Source organism: Anoplophora glabripennis, unplaced genomic scaffold (genome assembly GCF_000390285.2).
Source record: "Anoplophora glabripennis isolate ALB-LARVAE unplaced genomic scaffold, Agla_2.0 scaffold423, whole genome shotgun sequence".
NCBI classification, from domain to species: Eukaryota; Metazoa; Arthropoda; class Insecta; order Coleoptera; family Cerambycidae; genus Anoplophora; species Anoplophora glabripennis.
In genome coordinates, this window is record NW_019416529.1 from 290,765 (window position 1) to 308,652 (window position 17,888).

At 31.8% G+C, this 17,888-nt stretch overlaps 1 protein-coding gene across 1 annotated transcript in view; it reads left to right on the top strand.

The window, feature by feature from the left end:
• Nucleotides 1-17,888, top strand: part of LOC108911760 (titin) — a 280,890-nt gene that overhangs the window by 243,480 nt on the left and 19,522 nt on the right. Inside the window, exons 28-29 of the mRNA XM_018716773.1 lie at nucleotides 8,864-9,160; nucleotides 14,674-14,968. Of these exons, the coding sequence (XP_018572289.1) occupies nucleotides 8,864-9,160; nucleotides 14,674-14,968 (592 nt within the window). The remainder of the gene's footprint in view (nucleotides 1-8,863; nucleotides 9,161-14,673; nucleotides 14,969-17,888) is intronic.

Below are 17,888 nucleotides of genomic sequence, written 5' to 3' on the forward strand. Positions count from 1 at the left end.
AAGGCGAAAATAAAGTAAAAGCTCCCAATTTTTTCGGATAGCATGGATTTTCCTGAAAATTTGCATACAAGCTCATCCGACCCCCCACTTCAAAAGTTACATTGTCTAGATGTGTGCTTTTTCTATTTGGGGTGAAAACTACCCTTGTAAGAAAAAATGCGAAAATCGCAGATTTTCGTATTTTAATGATTTAATTCATGTTCAAATATGTTGCATAAAGTTCCTTTCATGTTTTTTAATATAATTTATGAAATGTAATTACTTTTCAACCCTTAAAAATCCTTAAAAACTAACCTTCCCTGGCCAAAAAATAGAAAAAAAAATGTTTAATAGGTTAAAATATTCTTTTGGTGCAATCACAATGTATTGCATTTCTTTTGGTATTCATTAGAAAGCTTACGAATCATTACAAAGTTGCAACCCTTAAAAACCATCCCTCATAATAAAATAAAATATTATTGAAAGCTTGAGATGTTTTAATGGTATGCATATGTTGAATTATAAACTTTTTATTGGTTTTCAAATGATCTATGATATATTGCAACTTTTCAGCCACCCAAAAAACCCTTATGGAAGACTTACCCCTCATAAAAAACTCTACCCTTATAGAAAAATTTCCTAAAAATTATATGTGAGTAAGATGATATAATTAATATACAAAGATAATGGTAATTTACCCGCTCCGAAAATTTTACCGAAAAAATGCGATTAATTTTTTTACCATAACTTTTGTAATTATTTGTTATAAATTTACTCAAAAAACCATTTTGTAGAAAATTTAAAGCACTTTAAGTTATGTGATTTGCATTTTTTTTGAGCCTTTCGTTTTTTAGATTTATAAGCTAAAAGGCTCAGGAAAGGCAGTTTTGGAGCTTAGTTTTGAGCTTCTAACGGTCATAACACTCAGTTAAATTTTATCCTACAAAAATTTAAAAAAGCAAATTGTTCAGTAAGAAAAATCCTACAATTTCTTAGTCTATCATCTCTTTTATAACTATGTTAGTTTTTGAAATATTTTGAAAAAGGCGATTTTTTAAATAAAATAACAAATTATTACTTTATTTTATGGGGAATTTAATTCTAAAACTTTTCTTACTCTCGTTAGTTGTCAAAAACTTTGTCGTTTTCAACAAAAATACGAATAACTAATAATAAATACGTATTGTAGCATTGTTATTTAAAATCATCGAAAATTCAAAAGTTGGCTATGAATTTAAAGGTCAAACTTGACGATCAGGAAAAAAATTGGAATAAGAATAATTTAATAGAAAAACAAACAACTTAAACAACAGAAATAACATACAATTTGCATTGGTAAGTTATAGAAATTGTTCAAAATGATCACCGTTTTCTCTTTTCTTGTCGAAAACTGAAGTCTAGATACTCTATTCAGTAACTCCAGATTGTTTCTAATGAATGTGCATTTATCCGTAATGCGATTCCATAATTCTGCTCCAGACGTAACTAGCGAGGAATACACAAATTCTTTTAACGTTTCCCAAAGATTGAACCGGCAAAATATAAAATGTAATATTTCAGACCATCCGTTACAACAGGTTTCTTTTTCCATTTTTGAATCTAGTGTTGTTCAAAAGCCAGATTTTTATTATTTTAAGCGACTTAGTAACAATCCAATAAATATAGCATACTTCCAGCATTTGATAGCAAAAGTCAGATGGGATTTTAGTCGAATCAGTTGGAAGTTTTGCCTGTGAAGTTTTAGGGGAGTTTTGAAAATTGGTATATTTATAGATTTTGACGTGCTCTTTCCGAATTTTTACTTTGCCACCTCTTTTTTTTTCGGAAGTAGCCGCCATGTTGGAAAAATGACGCTCCAAACAAGTTTTTCGACGATATTTCCTTTCCGACTCACTTTACGGTGAAAATAGTTATGTAATAAATTTAACTAGAGATCATTTCCTATAATTTATGTAACAATCTTTTTTCTGTGAAATGAATAGTTTCGGCGTACGAGCGCCGCAAAGTCTACTCCAACACGCGTATTGGCCAACAAACTCATTTCCACACCATCATGAGGTAGAGTTCTTGGCGCGTTTTTTTTTTTAGTGTAGTAGGTCTAATCCACATGTGATGCACTGTTGACTAAATTTAGTGCATTCCCCTTCTCTTCGCTATCCCTGATGGACCAGGTTTTGTGAGTTCTTCGTCCTCAGAACTGAGCAGAACCTCATGAATAGGAAATTTTTCAAAGTTATCCACGATAGGGTTCTCTTATTTGACTTCATCACATTCATCCTCGATTTCGTCGAAGGTTTGCTGAAAAACTATCTCCGTATTTTCCTCTTCATCACTGTCTTGCAGATCAACATCCGAATTGCAGTTTGCGCAGTAATGGGAGCACTTAAGTCCAGCCTTTCGGCAACCACAGGCTCCCCGATATCCGTTTTTACATTTGCAAGAATTTAGTTTTAGCAAGTTTGCTGGAGCTGGGGGCTCGAGTGTGGTGACAGGAATTAGCCCATTCTTGCTTTTTTTCCATCCCCACCGTTCTGCATTTTTTCCAACTCCATACCACTGCTGAACCTGGTTAAATAAAATAATTATTGTAGTATTCCATTCATTCTAAACTATTTACTTTATTTTTTTACTTGTCGTGAAAGACCATAAACGTCTAGGAAATACATAAATAGACGATCATTAGTGTTTATTAAGTTCTGACCTCGTCATTGAACTTGTTGCGTTATTAGAATTGATTGTATGAATAATTCAAACTTAATTACATGCATTTATAACAATCATAAAATAAATGTACAATTGAATTAATACAATTAAATCGTTGCTTTGAAGTGAATTCTATTTTTACATCAACACTTTGTTTAAAATCACAAACATCACAATTATGAACAATTTTATAAAAACAAACTGTATTGACGATATCATATTTGCATTATTATTAGTTTTCGGTTTCATCTAATACAATATCTGACTTAATTGGGTTATCACTTATCAGTTAATTTATGGTATAAGAACCAAATAAAATTTCCTCTTACAATTAGTAAATGTGTAACATAAACAATGAGATATCTATATTAGGTTATTCGCAACCACAAGAATCCTAAATCGTAAAGATATTTTAGGAACCTACTATTAATTAAACGGAAATTCTTGTGATATGGGACGATGTGATTAAAAACAGAAATGACAAGTATGATATTTAGGAATTCACCAATGTTTTCCGTAAAAACAAACTTTCTCCTGGGCTGTGACTCTCATCTCTCATCGGTCTCATCATTAACTGTGATTTGCGAATCGTTACTGTATTAGTCATAAGGTTTATTCGATATTGACGGATTTAACAAACGCGCCAACATATGTATATACATTTGCTAGTACTGTTTACATATTGAAATTTTAACATCCAAACCACCCAGCAAAAAAAAATTGTATGATCTTGTTTGCAATAACTTTTAGACAATTGGACTCTTGTAATATGATTTGGTGATACAGAGAGAGAGAGAGAGAGAGAGAGAGAGAGAGAGAGAGAAGGCAGAGCTTTTGATAACTTTTACCTGTTATTATGAGGATATGATAAAAATAAATTGTATCTATTTTGAAAGGATGTTATTTGGTTATATCAATAAAACGTGTTCCTCTTGTAGAATTTGTAGTCATAATGCTTGATACGTTTACAGTTGTGTTTACAAGAACTATCTTTGTTTGTTTTGGAAGTTTCTAACAAAAATCACAATCACAAATTATGTTCGACGAGTTACATAAAAAAGCATAATATCAAAAGGATTTACTTATACAATAAAAATATTTGACTGCCTTAACTAAATGTATTTTTGAACGAAGTACTCGTTATTTCAACCGCGATCACGCGATTTATAGAAATTCGTTTTCTTTTTAGTAGTGACGTCACGTACGCCAAATTATAGGCAACCCCATAGTGCACATTGTCATGAAGAATTTCTCAATATTTTTACTAGATCGGTTTTCGACCTTATGTACTTTGAACATCGCGATATTCTGGTAATATTAGGAATATTTAAGAAGTTTCAAGTATATATTTAAATTTATAGAACAATATTGACTTTTATGGTAATTAATAAATTAAAATTATATCAATGTTACTGAGCATGCTCATTAAAGATAGTAGTAGAAGTAGCCTCGCAACAGGATTTCATTCAAGAAAGGTTTGATTGTGGTTAAGAGTACGTCTATAATCAACCACTTGAAGAAAAAAAACACTCGATAGACACACTGACACATTGCAACATCAAGAAAAACAATAAAAATACTTAGTATACCTAGAAAATGCCAAGTTAAACAAAACAAGACAAAATACGCTAATGATGACAGGGATAACATATCAACAAGATCTCACCTGCGTATGAGGCTATTCTTTCCGAGCGTGCGCATTAGGAATAACACAGCTAATGTTAATTATTTACTTTATTTAAATTTAGGAATATCCTTTTATATCGTTTTTTGTAAGTTTTAAGCACATTAGTGTATCTTTTTTACGAAACACGTGTCGGTTATTGTTAAATACTTCCAAATCCTTGTAAAAATAAATTAATTTGAAGTTGTTCATTTTTATAGTCTCTATGTAAATAGTACACAAGGGTCAGATTCGGTCTGTACAATTTCAACTATGACAATTTGTTGCGGATTGCCTAAATATGTGACGTCACACTAAAAGAGTATTAAAAACGAATTCAACCATGATCAAATGGTTTATAGAAATTCTATTGGCTTATTGCTAATAGAATTTATATAAATAATTTGATCATTTCTAATAAAATAATCATCATAACAAAGATAACCCTTTCCAAATGTTCAAAATGAGATAGATTACTAAGAACTTCATAAGAAATATTACTGACCCCTTTGTTTGATAAAGAAAGTTATATTATTCATTGTCGCAATTTAAAACAAGCTACAGCTTTAGGATCAAAAAATGAAAAAGTTCATAGAATTTTAAAATTTAGGCAAAGTTATTGGATGAAAATATGTATTGACTTAAATACAGAATAAAGAAAATTCAGCAAAAATTTTTATAAACTGATGAATAATGTTGTTTTTGGAGAAACCATGGAAAATGTTAGAAAATATGAAGATGTAAAGTTAGTCTCTAGATGGTCAGTAGATAAGATGCAAATCATTATCGGTCGATAGCCGCACGGTTTAAGGCGTCAGTACTTAAATCGATGTGTCGATCTAACCGAGTTTCGAATCCCGCGGCCGGTAGACCGTAGATTAGCTATGCTTGTACGGAGGATTGGCACCCTCTATGCAGGTATGGTAGGGTGGAAGAATGTTGGCTTGGGTCAATGTGAATGATTGACACCGGTTGGCATTTGACCACCCCCCTAATTAATGAGGTTTTCCAGGTTTCCCTCATTCCTNATGGTAGGGTGGAAGAATGTTGGCTTGGGTCAATGTGAATGATTGACACCGGTTGGCATTTGACCGCCCCCCTAATTAATGAGGTTTTCCAGGTTTCCCTCATTCCTGCACTGAATGGTGGTTAGGGCCTACCAACATAAGTCGTTCCTGGGCGCAAATGCGGCCTGCGTAATAATAATATGCCGCCTACTCTCCCGCACAAGTCTCCTACTTCTGGGCTAATTTTCGTAGTTAGAATGAGGAGTAGAGATATTATTATTATTATATTTTAAAGTTAAATTTTTTCAGTTTTACAATTTTTGATAAAGATACGGTTATAATTGAAATGAAACGATTAAACATTACATTTAATAAAATTATTTAGGATTTAGTATTTTATTAGATATTTTGAAAACAGTTGTGCTTGATTTTTATTACAATCACATTAAAAACAAATTTAATGATAAAGCAAAATTGCTGTACACCGACACCGTTTCTTCAATATACACTAGTCACAGAAATTAAGGGATATTAAAAAATTTCCAAAATTTTGAGTGATTTTCAGAGCTGTAACATGGAAGGAAATACTTGTAGAGAGAAACAAAGAAAAGAAATTAAAGCTTCAAGTATCTAGTTTTTGGATCTGGAGATTAAAATTGTTTAGCGTCAGCAGTTTTTGAGTAATCATAAGAAAATCAACGAAACAAAAAATTGCAAATTTTTGCTTTTCTATAACCCTATGGCAGATGGACTTCAATTTTTTTTTGTAATGGTCGTACAGAAAATCCAAGCAGGGTTTTGAAAACTTCAACGCTAAAAAATTTTAATCTCCAGATCCAAGAACTAGACCCTTGAAGCTTCAATTTCCTTGTTTTTTTATTCTCTCTACGACCATTTCCTTCCAAGTTACAGCTCTTTGGAATCACCCAAAATTTTCGGACTTTTTTAATATCCCTTAATTTCTGTGCCTAGTGTATCATTTCTTTGCTGACGACATATATGAACATATAGATGATATTAATAAATTAGTAGTAGCTACTTTTTTAATTTTCAGATATGTAAAAACTACTAAAAAAAACAGTAAATTTTGAATTTTCAGAGAAATATTAACCCATATTTGGACCAATTTCACCCAAATATTTCACTTTTCTCCGAAATTCATCTGTAAGTTATGAATTTTGACTACCAGGATCGTGTTCAGCGTATCGAATTCCTTCGGAAATGATATGCGGCTCTCTTCAGTTTGGACTTTTTTGTGTGGCTGTATTACAATTATTTTTTAGTAATAGTTCACTGAACTCTTTATTTTTATTGTAAATTTTCTAATTAATTTAAATACATAAAATAATTATATCCTGTTTGTGTCTATAAATATACAGTGTGTTAAAAAAAGAGTGTAAAATATTTAAGGAGGAAATAGTATGAACCAAAATAAGCAGAAAAGTCTCCATAAACATGGGTCCGCAAAGTAACGGTTGCGGAGATATGGAATGTTTTATGTTTTTTAGCCCCTTTTTTTATTTTGCAAAAACGTTGTGTATTTTCTTATAATAGTTGGTTGATGTTTAGTGAAATAAACAGTACGTATTTGACAGTTGTTCTCAGTGCACAAGTTTTCTTTCGCTATGGCTGGTTACTCTAACGCAGAATTAACAGACATGCATTTCATGTATGGTCGTGCTAATGGGAACGCCACCGAAGCGCGACGTCTTTATGTTGACGCTTATCCAAATCGCCAGATTCCTTCACAACGCATGTTTGGAAGAATTCACCAAAGATTGCGTGATACCGGTTCCTTGAGCAAACAGTGCCATTTATCCGGAAAACCAAGGTCGGTATCCACTCCTAGAGCAGAAGAAGAAATTCTAGCACTGGTAGAGCAGAATCCAGGTACGAGTGTGCGGAGAATATCAGCCGAGGTAGGAATTAGTGGTCCTCTTGTTTGGAGAATCCTTCACGAGAAACTGCTTTATCCATACCATGTGCAACGAGTACATGCCTTAAATCCAATAAATGATCATCAAGCACGTTTGATTTTTTGCCGCTGGTTTCTACGTCATGATGCTGAAGACCCTCGTTTTCTTGCAAACATTCTTTTTACTGATGAGGCCGGGTTCACAAGAAATGGAGTGTTTAATTTTCACAATACGCATATTTGGGCCGACGAAAATCCTCATCATGCTCTAATAGAATCTGGACATCAGGCACGTTTTTCATTAAACATTTGGATGGGTATTGTAGGTGACAGGTTTCTAGGTCCTGTTGTTTTACCAAACCGATTAACAGGCGCTGCTTACCTCAACTTTCTGCAGAACACACTGTATGAGTTTTTGGAAGACATTCCTTTGAATCAGAGGCAATAAATGTGGTTCCAGCATGATGGTGCTCCAGTTCATTTTTCCATGGCTGTTAGAGAGCATTTACACCAAACTTTTCCACATAGATGTGTAGGAAGGGCCGGACCTGTTTTATGGCCTCCAAAGTCGCCTGATCTGAACCCTCTAGATTTCTTTGTTTGGGGATATTTGAAGACATTAGTGTATGGTACTCCTGTAAATAGCCTGGAAGAGTTGCAGCTACGGATTAATCAAAAGTGTCAAGAAATCCAAACCAAGGAGGGTGTTTTCGAAAGAGTTCGAATATCGTTGAGACGAAGATGTCGTGCCTGCTTGGAAATGGACGGAGGGCACTTTGAAAATCTTCTGTAACTTTGTTTTTTGTTTGTTAAAAGCTTCCTTTGTCGGTTTATTCCTAATAAAATAAAATGTTTGAAAAACGAATAGTGGTCCATATCTCCGCAACCGTTACTTTGCGGACCCATGTTTATTAAGACGTTTCTGCTTATTTTGGTTTTGGTATTTTACACTCTTTTTTTAACACCCTGTATATTCGCCATAACTAACTTCTGTAGAAATTGTTGTTATTTTAAACATTTTAATAAATAGAATTCTATTACGTTTTATTTTAATAAAACTATTTATTTATGCTGTGACTAATTATTAGTCATGCAGGTAACTTGTCATAATTTTGCCTTTTTATACGGGAATACAGCAATATTGGAAAATTTATTATTTACGTCGACCTTGTTTTGCATAGTATTGTGAAAGCAGTTATTGTATTATGAAAATTATCCGCATAGAACATTCATTAATTGCCCCCGCTAATGTTCTACCGTGCCGTATAAATAAGGCTAATTGCAAAATGTTAAGCATTTCAAATCGGAAGAGAGTGAATGATTCAGTCACGCAGTCCTATCTTTAATTAGGAGGCACCGTTCTCCAATTTTAATTATAATTAAGTACAATAATTAGCCAAACTGTTACTTAGGAAAAAGATACTAACCTGTAGAATTCTTGATAGCATTGAATGATAGCTTTATGTGACAGACTATAATATCATTGGTTTGAAGTTACTGCTATGCAAAGAAAAGTATACACCAAATTAATCTTATTTTGATATTGAAGGTTTAAATTTCCAACCTCTATTTATCATTACCCGCTTTTATTTTCAGGCCCTCCAGATCCCCCTAGCGGGACGCCTTGCATTACAGCCAACTTGGACAGTGTCACTGTTGCCTGGAGTAGTTCTCCCTATGACGGAGGCAAAATTGTCAACGGTTACGCCGTTGAATACTCTCTTGTCGGAAGCGATATCTGGACCACCGATGTGGAGGAATGCCATTCTCTGAGCTATGTTGTTAGAGGGCTGCAACCTGGCGGAAGATATGTCTTCAGAGTTCGAGCCCTCAACATACATGGATACAGTAAACCTAGTCTTGAGTCTGATATAGTTCAATTAGAGGAACATAGTAAGTATCTTACATTTTTGCTGGGCGCCTTTGCTGGTGGGTTGATTTTGATTTTATAAAATTATCGTGAAAACCAACGTATGAAAGGTATCACCCTCATCAGTTGAATATTTGTTGGGAAATTAATTTAGGTACATCAGAAATTAAGAAGAAACGGAAGGCATTGATTGAATAAAAGTTAAATTGTGGCAGAATTTTTAATTTTCTAATATTCATTGATGGGAAGATAAGTGTTAGTTCTCACTTTTCTATAAGACGAACAAAAAAACAAAAACAAAACAGGTCGTTTTAAAGTTTTGTCGTCGATTTCACTTTTTTTTATTAAGTTTATTTCCCAAGTTATTATTGATTTTTCAGAACTAGATTTTTCGCCAACTGTATAAATGTTAAGTCCTCTTTGTAGTTGGACTAGGTCAGGCACTTTTCTTTATACAGGGTGTCTCAGAACATGTGAGCAATCTTTCGGATTTATACAGAGAACGTAAAAATAAGTTCCTATAAACATTTTCCCTATCCCCCCCCCTCCTACGGAGATACAGACCCTTAAAGGACGCTCCTAAAGATCGATTTTTTTTTAATTAATTTTAAAATGATTTGTGTAATTTAATTATTTTTAGGAAAGAACAATTGTAAATAAAAATACCATTTTTTTAGATAGTCACGGAAAGAATGCAACATTTCATCGGTTTATTTCTCTTTACGGATGTAATAAAAAATCATATTAAACAAAAATAGTTTTTTTTTTCTCGAAAACAGTTCATTTTATCAATCTCAACCAAGAGTGCCTTTTTTACTTCAATGTTTAAGCTATCTAAAGATATTATTTTTGTGTCTTTATCGTAAAGGGTGTAAAAAATTAACATTATTGTGTTACAGCCAGTCCGTCCCTTGCAAACCAAATAACCCAAATTGTCAATTTTTAAGGTTTTTTTTTGTTGTCCATCGTAAAATAATTACATTACACAACGTATTTTAAAAGTTGTTTTAAAAAAATCGGTTTTCAGGGGCGTCCTTTCTAGGGATGTTATTTTAACGTCCCCTGTATAAATCCGAGAGATTGCCTATATATTCTGGGACACCCTGTACACAGGTTGTTACAAATTCGCTTCTCACTACAGGGATTTGGGACCCGGTAGCTTAAATGGGGGCAAAGTTGCATAATCAGCAGACCAACATTATGCCTCAAAAAAAATCAAGGCTAACTTTTTGCCTTCTATCGAATGGCATAAGCAATTTTTATATGTAACGTTTCGTCTCTCCAGAACCATCATCAACTTCATTTTTCTAAATACGACCCTGAATATTTTATTACATTTCTTGGTAGTCTTCATGATCCGCAATACTGTACTATCTCAACCTGAACCAAATTCAGACGTTTTGTCTCGAAAAATTCATCTTCAATGTATTCGTCCCTTTATCACCTGGTCATACATAGCTCGATAAGTTGTTGCGTCAAAATTTTAAACCATTTTAAATTAAACCATTACAATTTTAATTTTATTATGACATATTAATTCTTAAAAATGCATATGAACAACCAAAACTCCAAACAAATATTTTTCTTAAAAAATTGCAGTAAATGTTCAAAAACGTTTCCGTTTTGGCAAATGTTGAAAATGAAGATGAGTGTAATATGATTAGAATATAATATTATGCCTGTAACGCTACTGTGAAAGAGCATCTCAGATGAATTTGTAATACCCTGAAAAAAATTAGATCGAAATTTGTTTGAATTTTAAGCACTCGAAAAACCTAGAAATAACTATGAGCACGAGATTAAAACTATAAAATAATAAAAAATAATAATAAATAATAAAATAAAATAATGTTTTACTGTAACGAGTGATAATAACAGTCTAAATAACTAGGAGGATTTCACAGGATTTAATGACTCTTAGAGTGTACGATAATTCAATAAACAGAAATCTAAATACAAAATTTAGATAAATTTGGAACGAACACATTGAAGATGAATTTTTCGAGACAAAACGTCTGAATCTGGTTCGGGCTGAAACAGTACAGTATTGGGGGTCATGAAGGCTTGCAAAAAATGTTATAAAATTTCTAGGGTCGTATTTAAAAAAATGAAGTTGATGATGGTCCTGGAGAGACGAAACGTTACATATAAAAATTGCTTACGCCATTCGATAGAGGGCAAAAAGTTGCCATGAGACAGTATTATTCTATTTTCAATATCACCTCAAACAAGGCTGAAATGAAACAAAAACGGATTTCTAAAATTTCGGTTGTTTTTTCAATTATTTCGAAAACTAATCATGTTAGCCTTGATTTTTTAGAGGCATAATGTTGGTCCCCTGATTATGCAACTTTGCCCCCATTTAAGCTACTTCGTATCTCTTACCGTTTCCGAGATCCCTGTAGTGAGAAGCAAATTTGTAACAGCCTGTATACATACAAAAATTAAAACTTTGGAAATCTCTCTAAACTCTTATTAATTTCAAAAGTATTAACATGGGTATTTTAAGGTTGCCTGTAACTTTACAGTTCGATAAACTCAAAATAATACCTAATGACAAAAATTAAAGGTTAAACGGAATATTTTGCAGTATTTTTTGTGTTTTGTCCTAAATGGAGATTTTACGTGAACAAAATAGGTGTCTCAATCTAATATTTTCCATTTTGAAGAAACTAAATTTTAACTTCAACAAGGTAAATAGTACGCAAATAGAATAATATAATTTTTGAATATAAAATAACGCTATAAATAGACGTCACTTCAAAGTGGTCTAGGTATCCATTATTTATGAATGAAATACATTTACTTTTCTTTAATTTAAGAAATAAAACAGGAGGAGCATTTAATCTTTGCATTGTAACATTATACAGGATGTTTCCTAAGTACGGTCCGTAACTTCAGGACACAATTTCTTATGGTATTTAAAGAAAAAAAGTTCCTATAAACATGTGGCCGGAAACACGTAGGTTCCAAGATACAGGGCGTTGAAAATTAAAAAAAATATATATTTATATTTGAAATAGAGTTAAAAAATAATAAAAATTTTTAAAAATCCATTGGCGTTCTACATTTTATGACGAAAACGTCGCCTGACTCACGCCTAATTACGCCACTGGGGGCAGATAAAAATTGATTTTATCCTAAAATGCAGCTCTTTACCGACGTACAATAACTGCCAAATTTTAAGGACCTAACATCGACTGTTCCAAATTTTTAAAATTTTCAACACCCTGTATCTCGGAATCTAAGCGTTTCCGCCATCTGTTTATAGAAACTTTTTTCTTTAAATACCATAAGAAATTATGCCCTGTTACAGACCGTATTTAGAAAACACCCTGTATAAGTATTTTTTTCTAAGAATGATGTTTAAAGATGTTCTTCGATACTAGAAAGCTAGGTGTGCATATCTAGATGTTTGGTTTCGAGGAAGATTGTCTGACATTTGATACGATTTAAAAAAAGATCTATTTGTTTAAATTAGCTTATTACCTTTAAAATAGAGTATAACAATACCATAACTAATAATAAAATATATGTTTTTAAAAAGATACTTTTAATTAGGTATGTAGTTGAACAATTAACAGTGAAAATCTAAAATTGTGACACAAATAATAATCTTAGCCATTATTTAATAATATTAAGACGAAGATAAAGTATTTATCATTGTTTGTAAAGTAAACAAGCATTACATTATTATAAAACGCTCAAAAAGATAGTTAATAATTAAGAAATATGCCGAGTCATACATACTGGATGATCCATTGCAATTTCTACTGAAATCGGTATCTAATAAACAGTCAAGTAGTTTCACTTTTGAAATCAAACTCACAGCAATTAGAAACTATGAAAGTTTCTGGGAAATTGTTATTGTCTGATTAATGCAAAAGAGATAATTAGTTACTCGTGTTAATTTTTATGTACCAGATAGCATATGGCTCAGAAATTGTTACTATAAAGAATCATATGTGCAATTCTAATTACTTATTCAAGCAATTTCTTTATGCAAAATAAAAACTAAATTTAAATACACTAATGCAAAAAATTAAAGGATCAAAAGAATTTCCGAAATTTTTCCGTGATTTTTAACAGACTGTATTTAGGTGAAAAATGGTCGTATCTGGAATTTAAAAAAAAACATTTTGAAGCTATAAGATTTTAGTTTTTAGATCTTTAATAATAATTTATGTTATTTTAGAAAATTGACGGCTAAATTAGAAATATTCACGAAATGACTATCGCTAAGCATGACATTTACAGTTCGATATACCCAAAAGAACCCTGTGAAGTTTCATCTCGATCTAGCGAACCGTTTCTTTGTTTCAAACAGTCAAACTTTTGATAAAAATTAAAGGGTCACCTTTTCTGAGTTTAAACACTTCATAATCATAATTAAAATGGAAAAAATTTTTTTTTAAGGTTTTCTCACATTTTTAGAGCAAATAACGTTTAAATTGAGGGAAAAAAAATTTGAAAAATTTTCACAGACAAAATACTTATATTTCCTAAATTTGAGAACATCTCCGCAAAAATTATTTTTGAACCAAGGCAGTGCGCTCGACAAAAAGAGTTGTTGACTTGCTATCAGATAAAAAATAATCCAATGTTTTTGTTAACCGAACACGAGAAGGACAAAAACATTTAACTTTATTGTATTTAACTTGCTCTTAACACTGTGGTTGACAAATTTATATACCTACTCGCTCTGAATGTAAATATGTGCGTTTAGATAATGTATTTTAGTTATACACGGTTACAGTGCATTACATTTAGTGGTGCTTTTTAAAAACATCGTGAAGTGTGTACTATTTTTGTATTTGAGAAGCATAATGGGTACGTTGTTAGGCATAAATTTGTTTAGTTTACATGTTTTAAATGATAAAGTATTGTACATATTTGATTTATACTACACATATTTATGGTAGTTAAAAAAAATATTCAAAGAATGTAACAGAAGGTCAATGATAAACTGGAACACGTAATTTTTAATGATTTCTGATAATATTTTTTATTACCTTAAAGTTTGTGGATAAATTTGTAATAAATAGCGGATTATAATGATAACGAATTTGTTAATCTTTTAGTAAAATAGGCAGGTATCTTGTTATAAAATTACTGTATCTTCCTCTTGTACTTAGCGAAGTTAGGAATTACAATCGTAAATTTCCAATAAAAAAGTCGAGGTGCGTTGTGTGTTAAAATCATGAAAACTGTTGGTCTCTGCTTTTCAGCGTTAATGTAGTAGTCCCTAGTACATTGCTCTTGCGTTTTAGTGACACATGCAAGTGCCAAACTTTGCGAGTGCTTTCTTTATAACGAGTCCGACAAACTTTTCCTCTTCGAAAATTTTCGGCGTCGCCGCGTTTTCGAACGAGCGATTCCGGGAATCTGTCTGCAAAATTGATTTTAGAGACACACACACACGTCAACAGGTACAATTTTTGTACAATTGTACAATTTACGGCATTTTCGTAACATTTATTCCTTTAAAATCGACTCTCGCACTATTGTGTATATATTTATATATTTTTTATTGCAGATGAATCCAGTTCTTTTGAACCCAGAACAGTCTCCATAGAACCAGGTCCAGAATTCAAGGACCGTTACGAGGTATTAGAAGAACTGGGAAAAGGACGCTTTGGCGTCGTTCACAAAGTAGTTGACAAAGTCTCAAACCAAAAACTGGCAGCAAAGTTCATTAAGTGCAGAACATCCAAAGATAGAGATAAGGTACAAGATGAAATCGACATCATGAACATTCTCAGACACCAAAAGCTCCTGCAGTTGGCAGCTGCTTTCGAAAATCCCAGAGATATGGTTATGATCTTGGAATAGTAAGTATTAAGTATTGTTATTATACAGGGCGGTCCACTGGGGGAAAGCATAAATATATTAAAGGATTATTCATTTGATAATAATAAGCAAAAAAGTTTATAGAAACCTTGGCGGATAATGCACCTTTTTAGAGACACACTTAGGCCTTCAATTTAAGAAAATTAAATTAAAAATTGTAAGAACGTATGATGAGAATTTTGAAAAATTTGATCTAAACTACCTACATTTGGTACCTAAGAAAACAGTGTTAATAATTCTGCATTTTAATTACCAATGAGTTAGATTGAGATCTCCTTTTTGTAAAGCATAAATTTCTATTTCTATGACTAGAGCTGGCACAACTTCACGAGCTGCCTAGCTGTCGGTTTAGTTGCCGAGTTGCTTGTAATCGAACGTTTATTCATTTCTTCCACGATTTTAGTTGTCTTTTGATGCATATTTTGATGAAGTAAACGTAGAGGTAAAAAAACAGCAAACAATTCATAAAATATTGAGACAAAAAGAAAACAAATTTAATGTTAAGTAGGTAACTATAAAATTATTAACAAATAAGAACTATTCAGGTAAAAAATTGAATATTTTTTTAATAGAAAATAATTTTATGAAACAAAAGGAAAATAATGAGAATGAGTTTTAAAAACAAAAATACCTATTTAAGCTATTCCCTTCTTTTAAAGTGTTATTTTTGTATTTTCTTTACAAAATGCACAAAAAAGCAAGTAGTAATAAATTATGTGCTCAAATCAGCTTTATCAGTAGCAAATTCGTCCAGCAAAGCGGCACTCGCACGTCTTATTTCAAGTGCAGTTGGTCATCCGGCGAGATAAATGAACTACAATATTTTATTTTACTAAAAAATATAACAATGATGTAGTTATATTCAGTTTATACAGGGTGATTCAGAACTTGCCAAAAAAAAAAGAATTTGAATGTACACTGTTACAAATACAATTTTGTAAAAAAAATCAAAAAACGGCAGTTGATTTAAAAATACTTCTGCACAGCACTGGAAACTGTTCCACCGTAAAACCTGACCTTGCGCAAGGCAAAGCATGCAGTCGGCGATCGATACGGCGACAAAGTATAATAAAAAGTGAACGAACAAAAAATTGAAAGAAGCAAATTCAACTGCTTTTGCCGCTATTGTAATTATTAATTAATAAAATTAATTTGTGGTTTTAATTAATACAATAATTTGACATACCTGATGTTACAACAACTGTTAAAAATTTGGACCACCGATGAGTGAACACATATGTGCCTGTCTTACCCAGTTTCTACGAACTAACGCAAATGTTGTCTTGCTTCACCATAACACAAATGCTTCACTATAACACAAATGCTTCACCATAACACAAATGCTTCACCATAACACAAATGTCTTGCTTCACTATAAATTAAAACCATATCCATCAACCCGCGTTGCTATACACGTAAGTCATTTTCGTCACTTGAAAAACTAATGTAAACACTATCGAAAAAACGTTAACAGAAAAATCGGATTTCAGTCTTCGGAATCGCCTGGAGCCACGTGGGGAGAGAGCGCATTGCGTGCAGCGTAAATGACGCTTGGGACTACAGTAACCCAGCGATGTAAGGGTTGTAAATACTACAACCTCAATAATTTTTTTCTTGGAAACTAAGGATTTTACAAACATTTTTTACGAATTGACTCCATTTTTGGATATCCATTTTGGATAAGTTGTGAATCACCTTGTATATACTCGTATATGCCCGAAAATCTTGTTTAAAATAAATGCACAACTGGCGGAAATCAGAAGACGCAACTTATGTTTGATCTAGTTCATGCAACATTGTCATAAAACAACTCCTGACAAATCCTTATAACCCAAAGATTTATTTGGCATTTATTTTTAATATACAGTGTGGTGAAAACGATTTAGTATTTCTTTGTGGTACCCTATTATTTATTTTTTTAAAATCTGCAGTTTCTGCTGTTAAAATAAAAAGAAAATTTAATACCATTCTGCAATTTATCCAAAATCTAGAAAAATAAGAAGAAAGGTTAACAAAATTATATTTTTTTGCAAATATGTACTATGAAGGGGCTGACGCCTCCCATATTCATAGCACAAGTTACTGAAGCACAGAGCAATTTTCTAAAGTAAATTTTGTTTGTAAATACAGATATGCAATATTTAAAAATATAATAATTTCAAAAAAGCAATTTCTTCGACATGGTGCATTTCCAAAACAAGATTATATCATTAAAAGTTTGTGTATTTCTTTGTAGGCCACTATGTATATTTATTATTCAATCTTATTTATTCAGTAACTAATTAGTTCAGTCACTGAAGGTAAAATACGGCGTTACTGTATAATTTTCCCAAACAGCACCGATTTGCACCAAAATTAGGATTTAGGTTCTACTTACCCTCTACTTCAAAGTTGACCCTGTGCCGGGAGTTGATTTTTATTTTTTAGGGGTGAATACTACCCCTATTCGAAAATAATTATAAAATTGTAAGCACGTAATAGGTTGAAATCATCTTTAAATAAGTAATTATGATGAATTGAAAATTGTCAATCCCTAAAAACCAGTCAGTAATCATTAAAAAATAATGTTGAAAAATATTATTCTGCAACTTGGAATAATTTAATCATATAGTGATATAAATTAAGAATTCTTTACTGTTTTAATTTTTTATTATTTATTTATACGTTTCAATCCTTATAAAAACCACCTCTTGCAAAAAAAATCGAACAATTATAGTTAATTTTTTTTTTCGTTCAAAATATAATACAATCATTTTATTATTTAAAATGTAATGTATTTATTTTATCAAACTTTAAAACAAACCCTACTGATTAAAAGCAATAAAAAATAGGGAAAATAAGAATTTTATTTTTATATGGATTTTAATTTTTTTATTTTTATAACAAAATTTTTTTTTATTG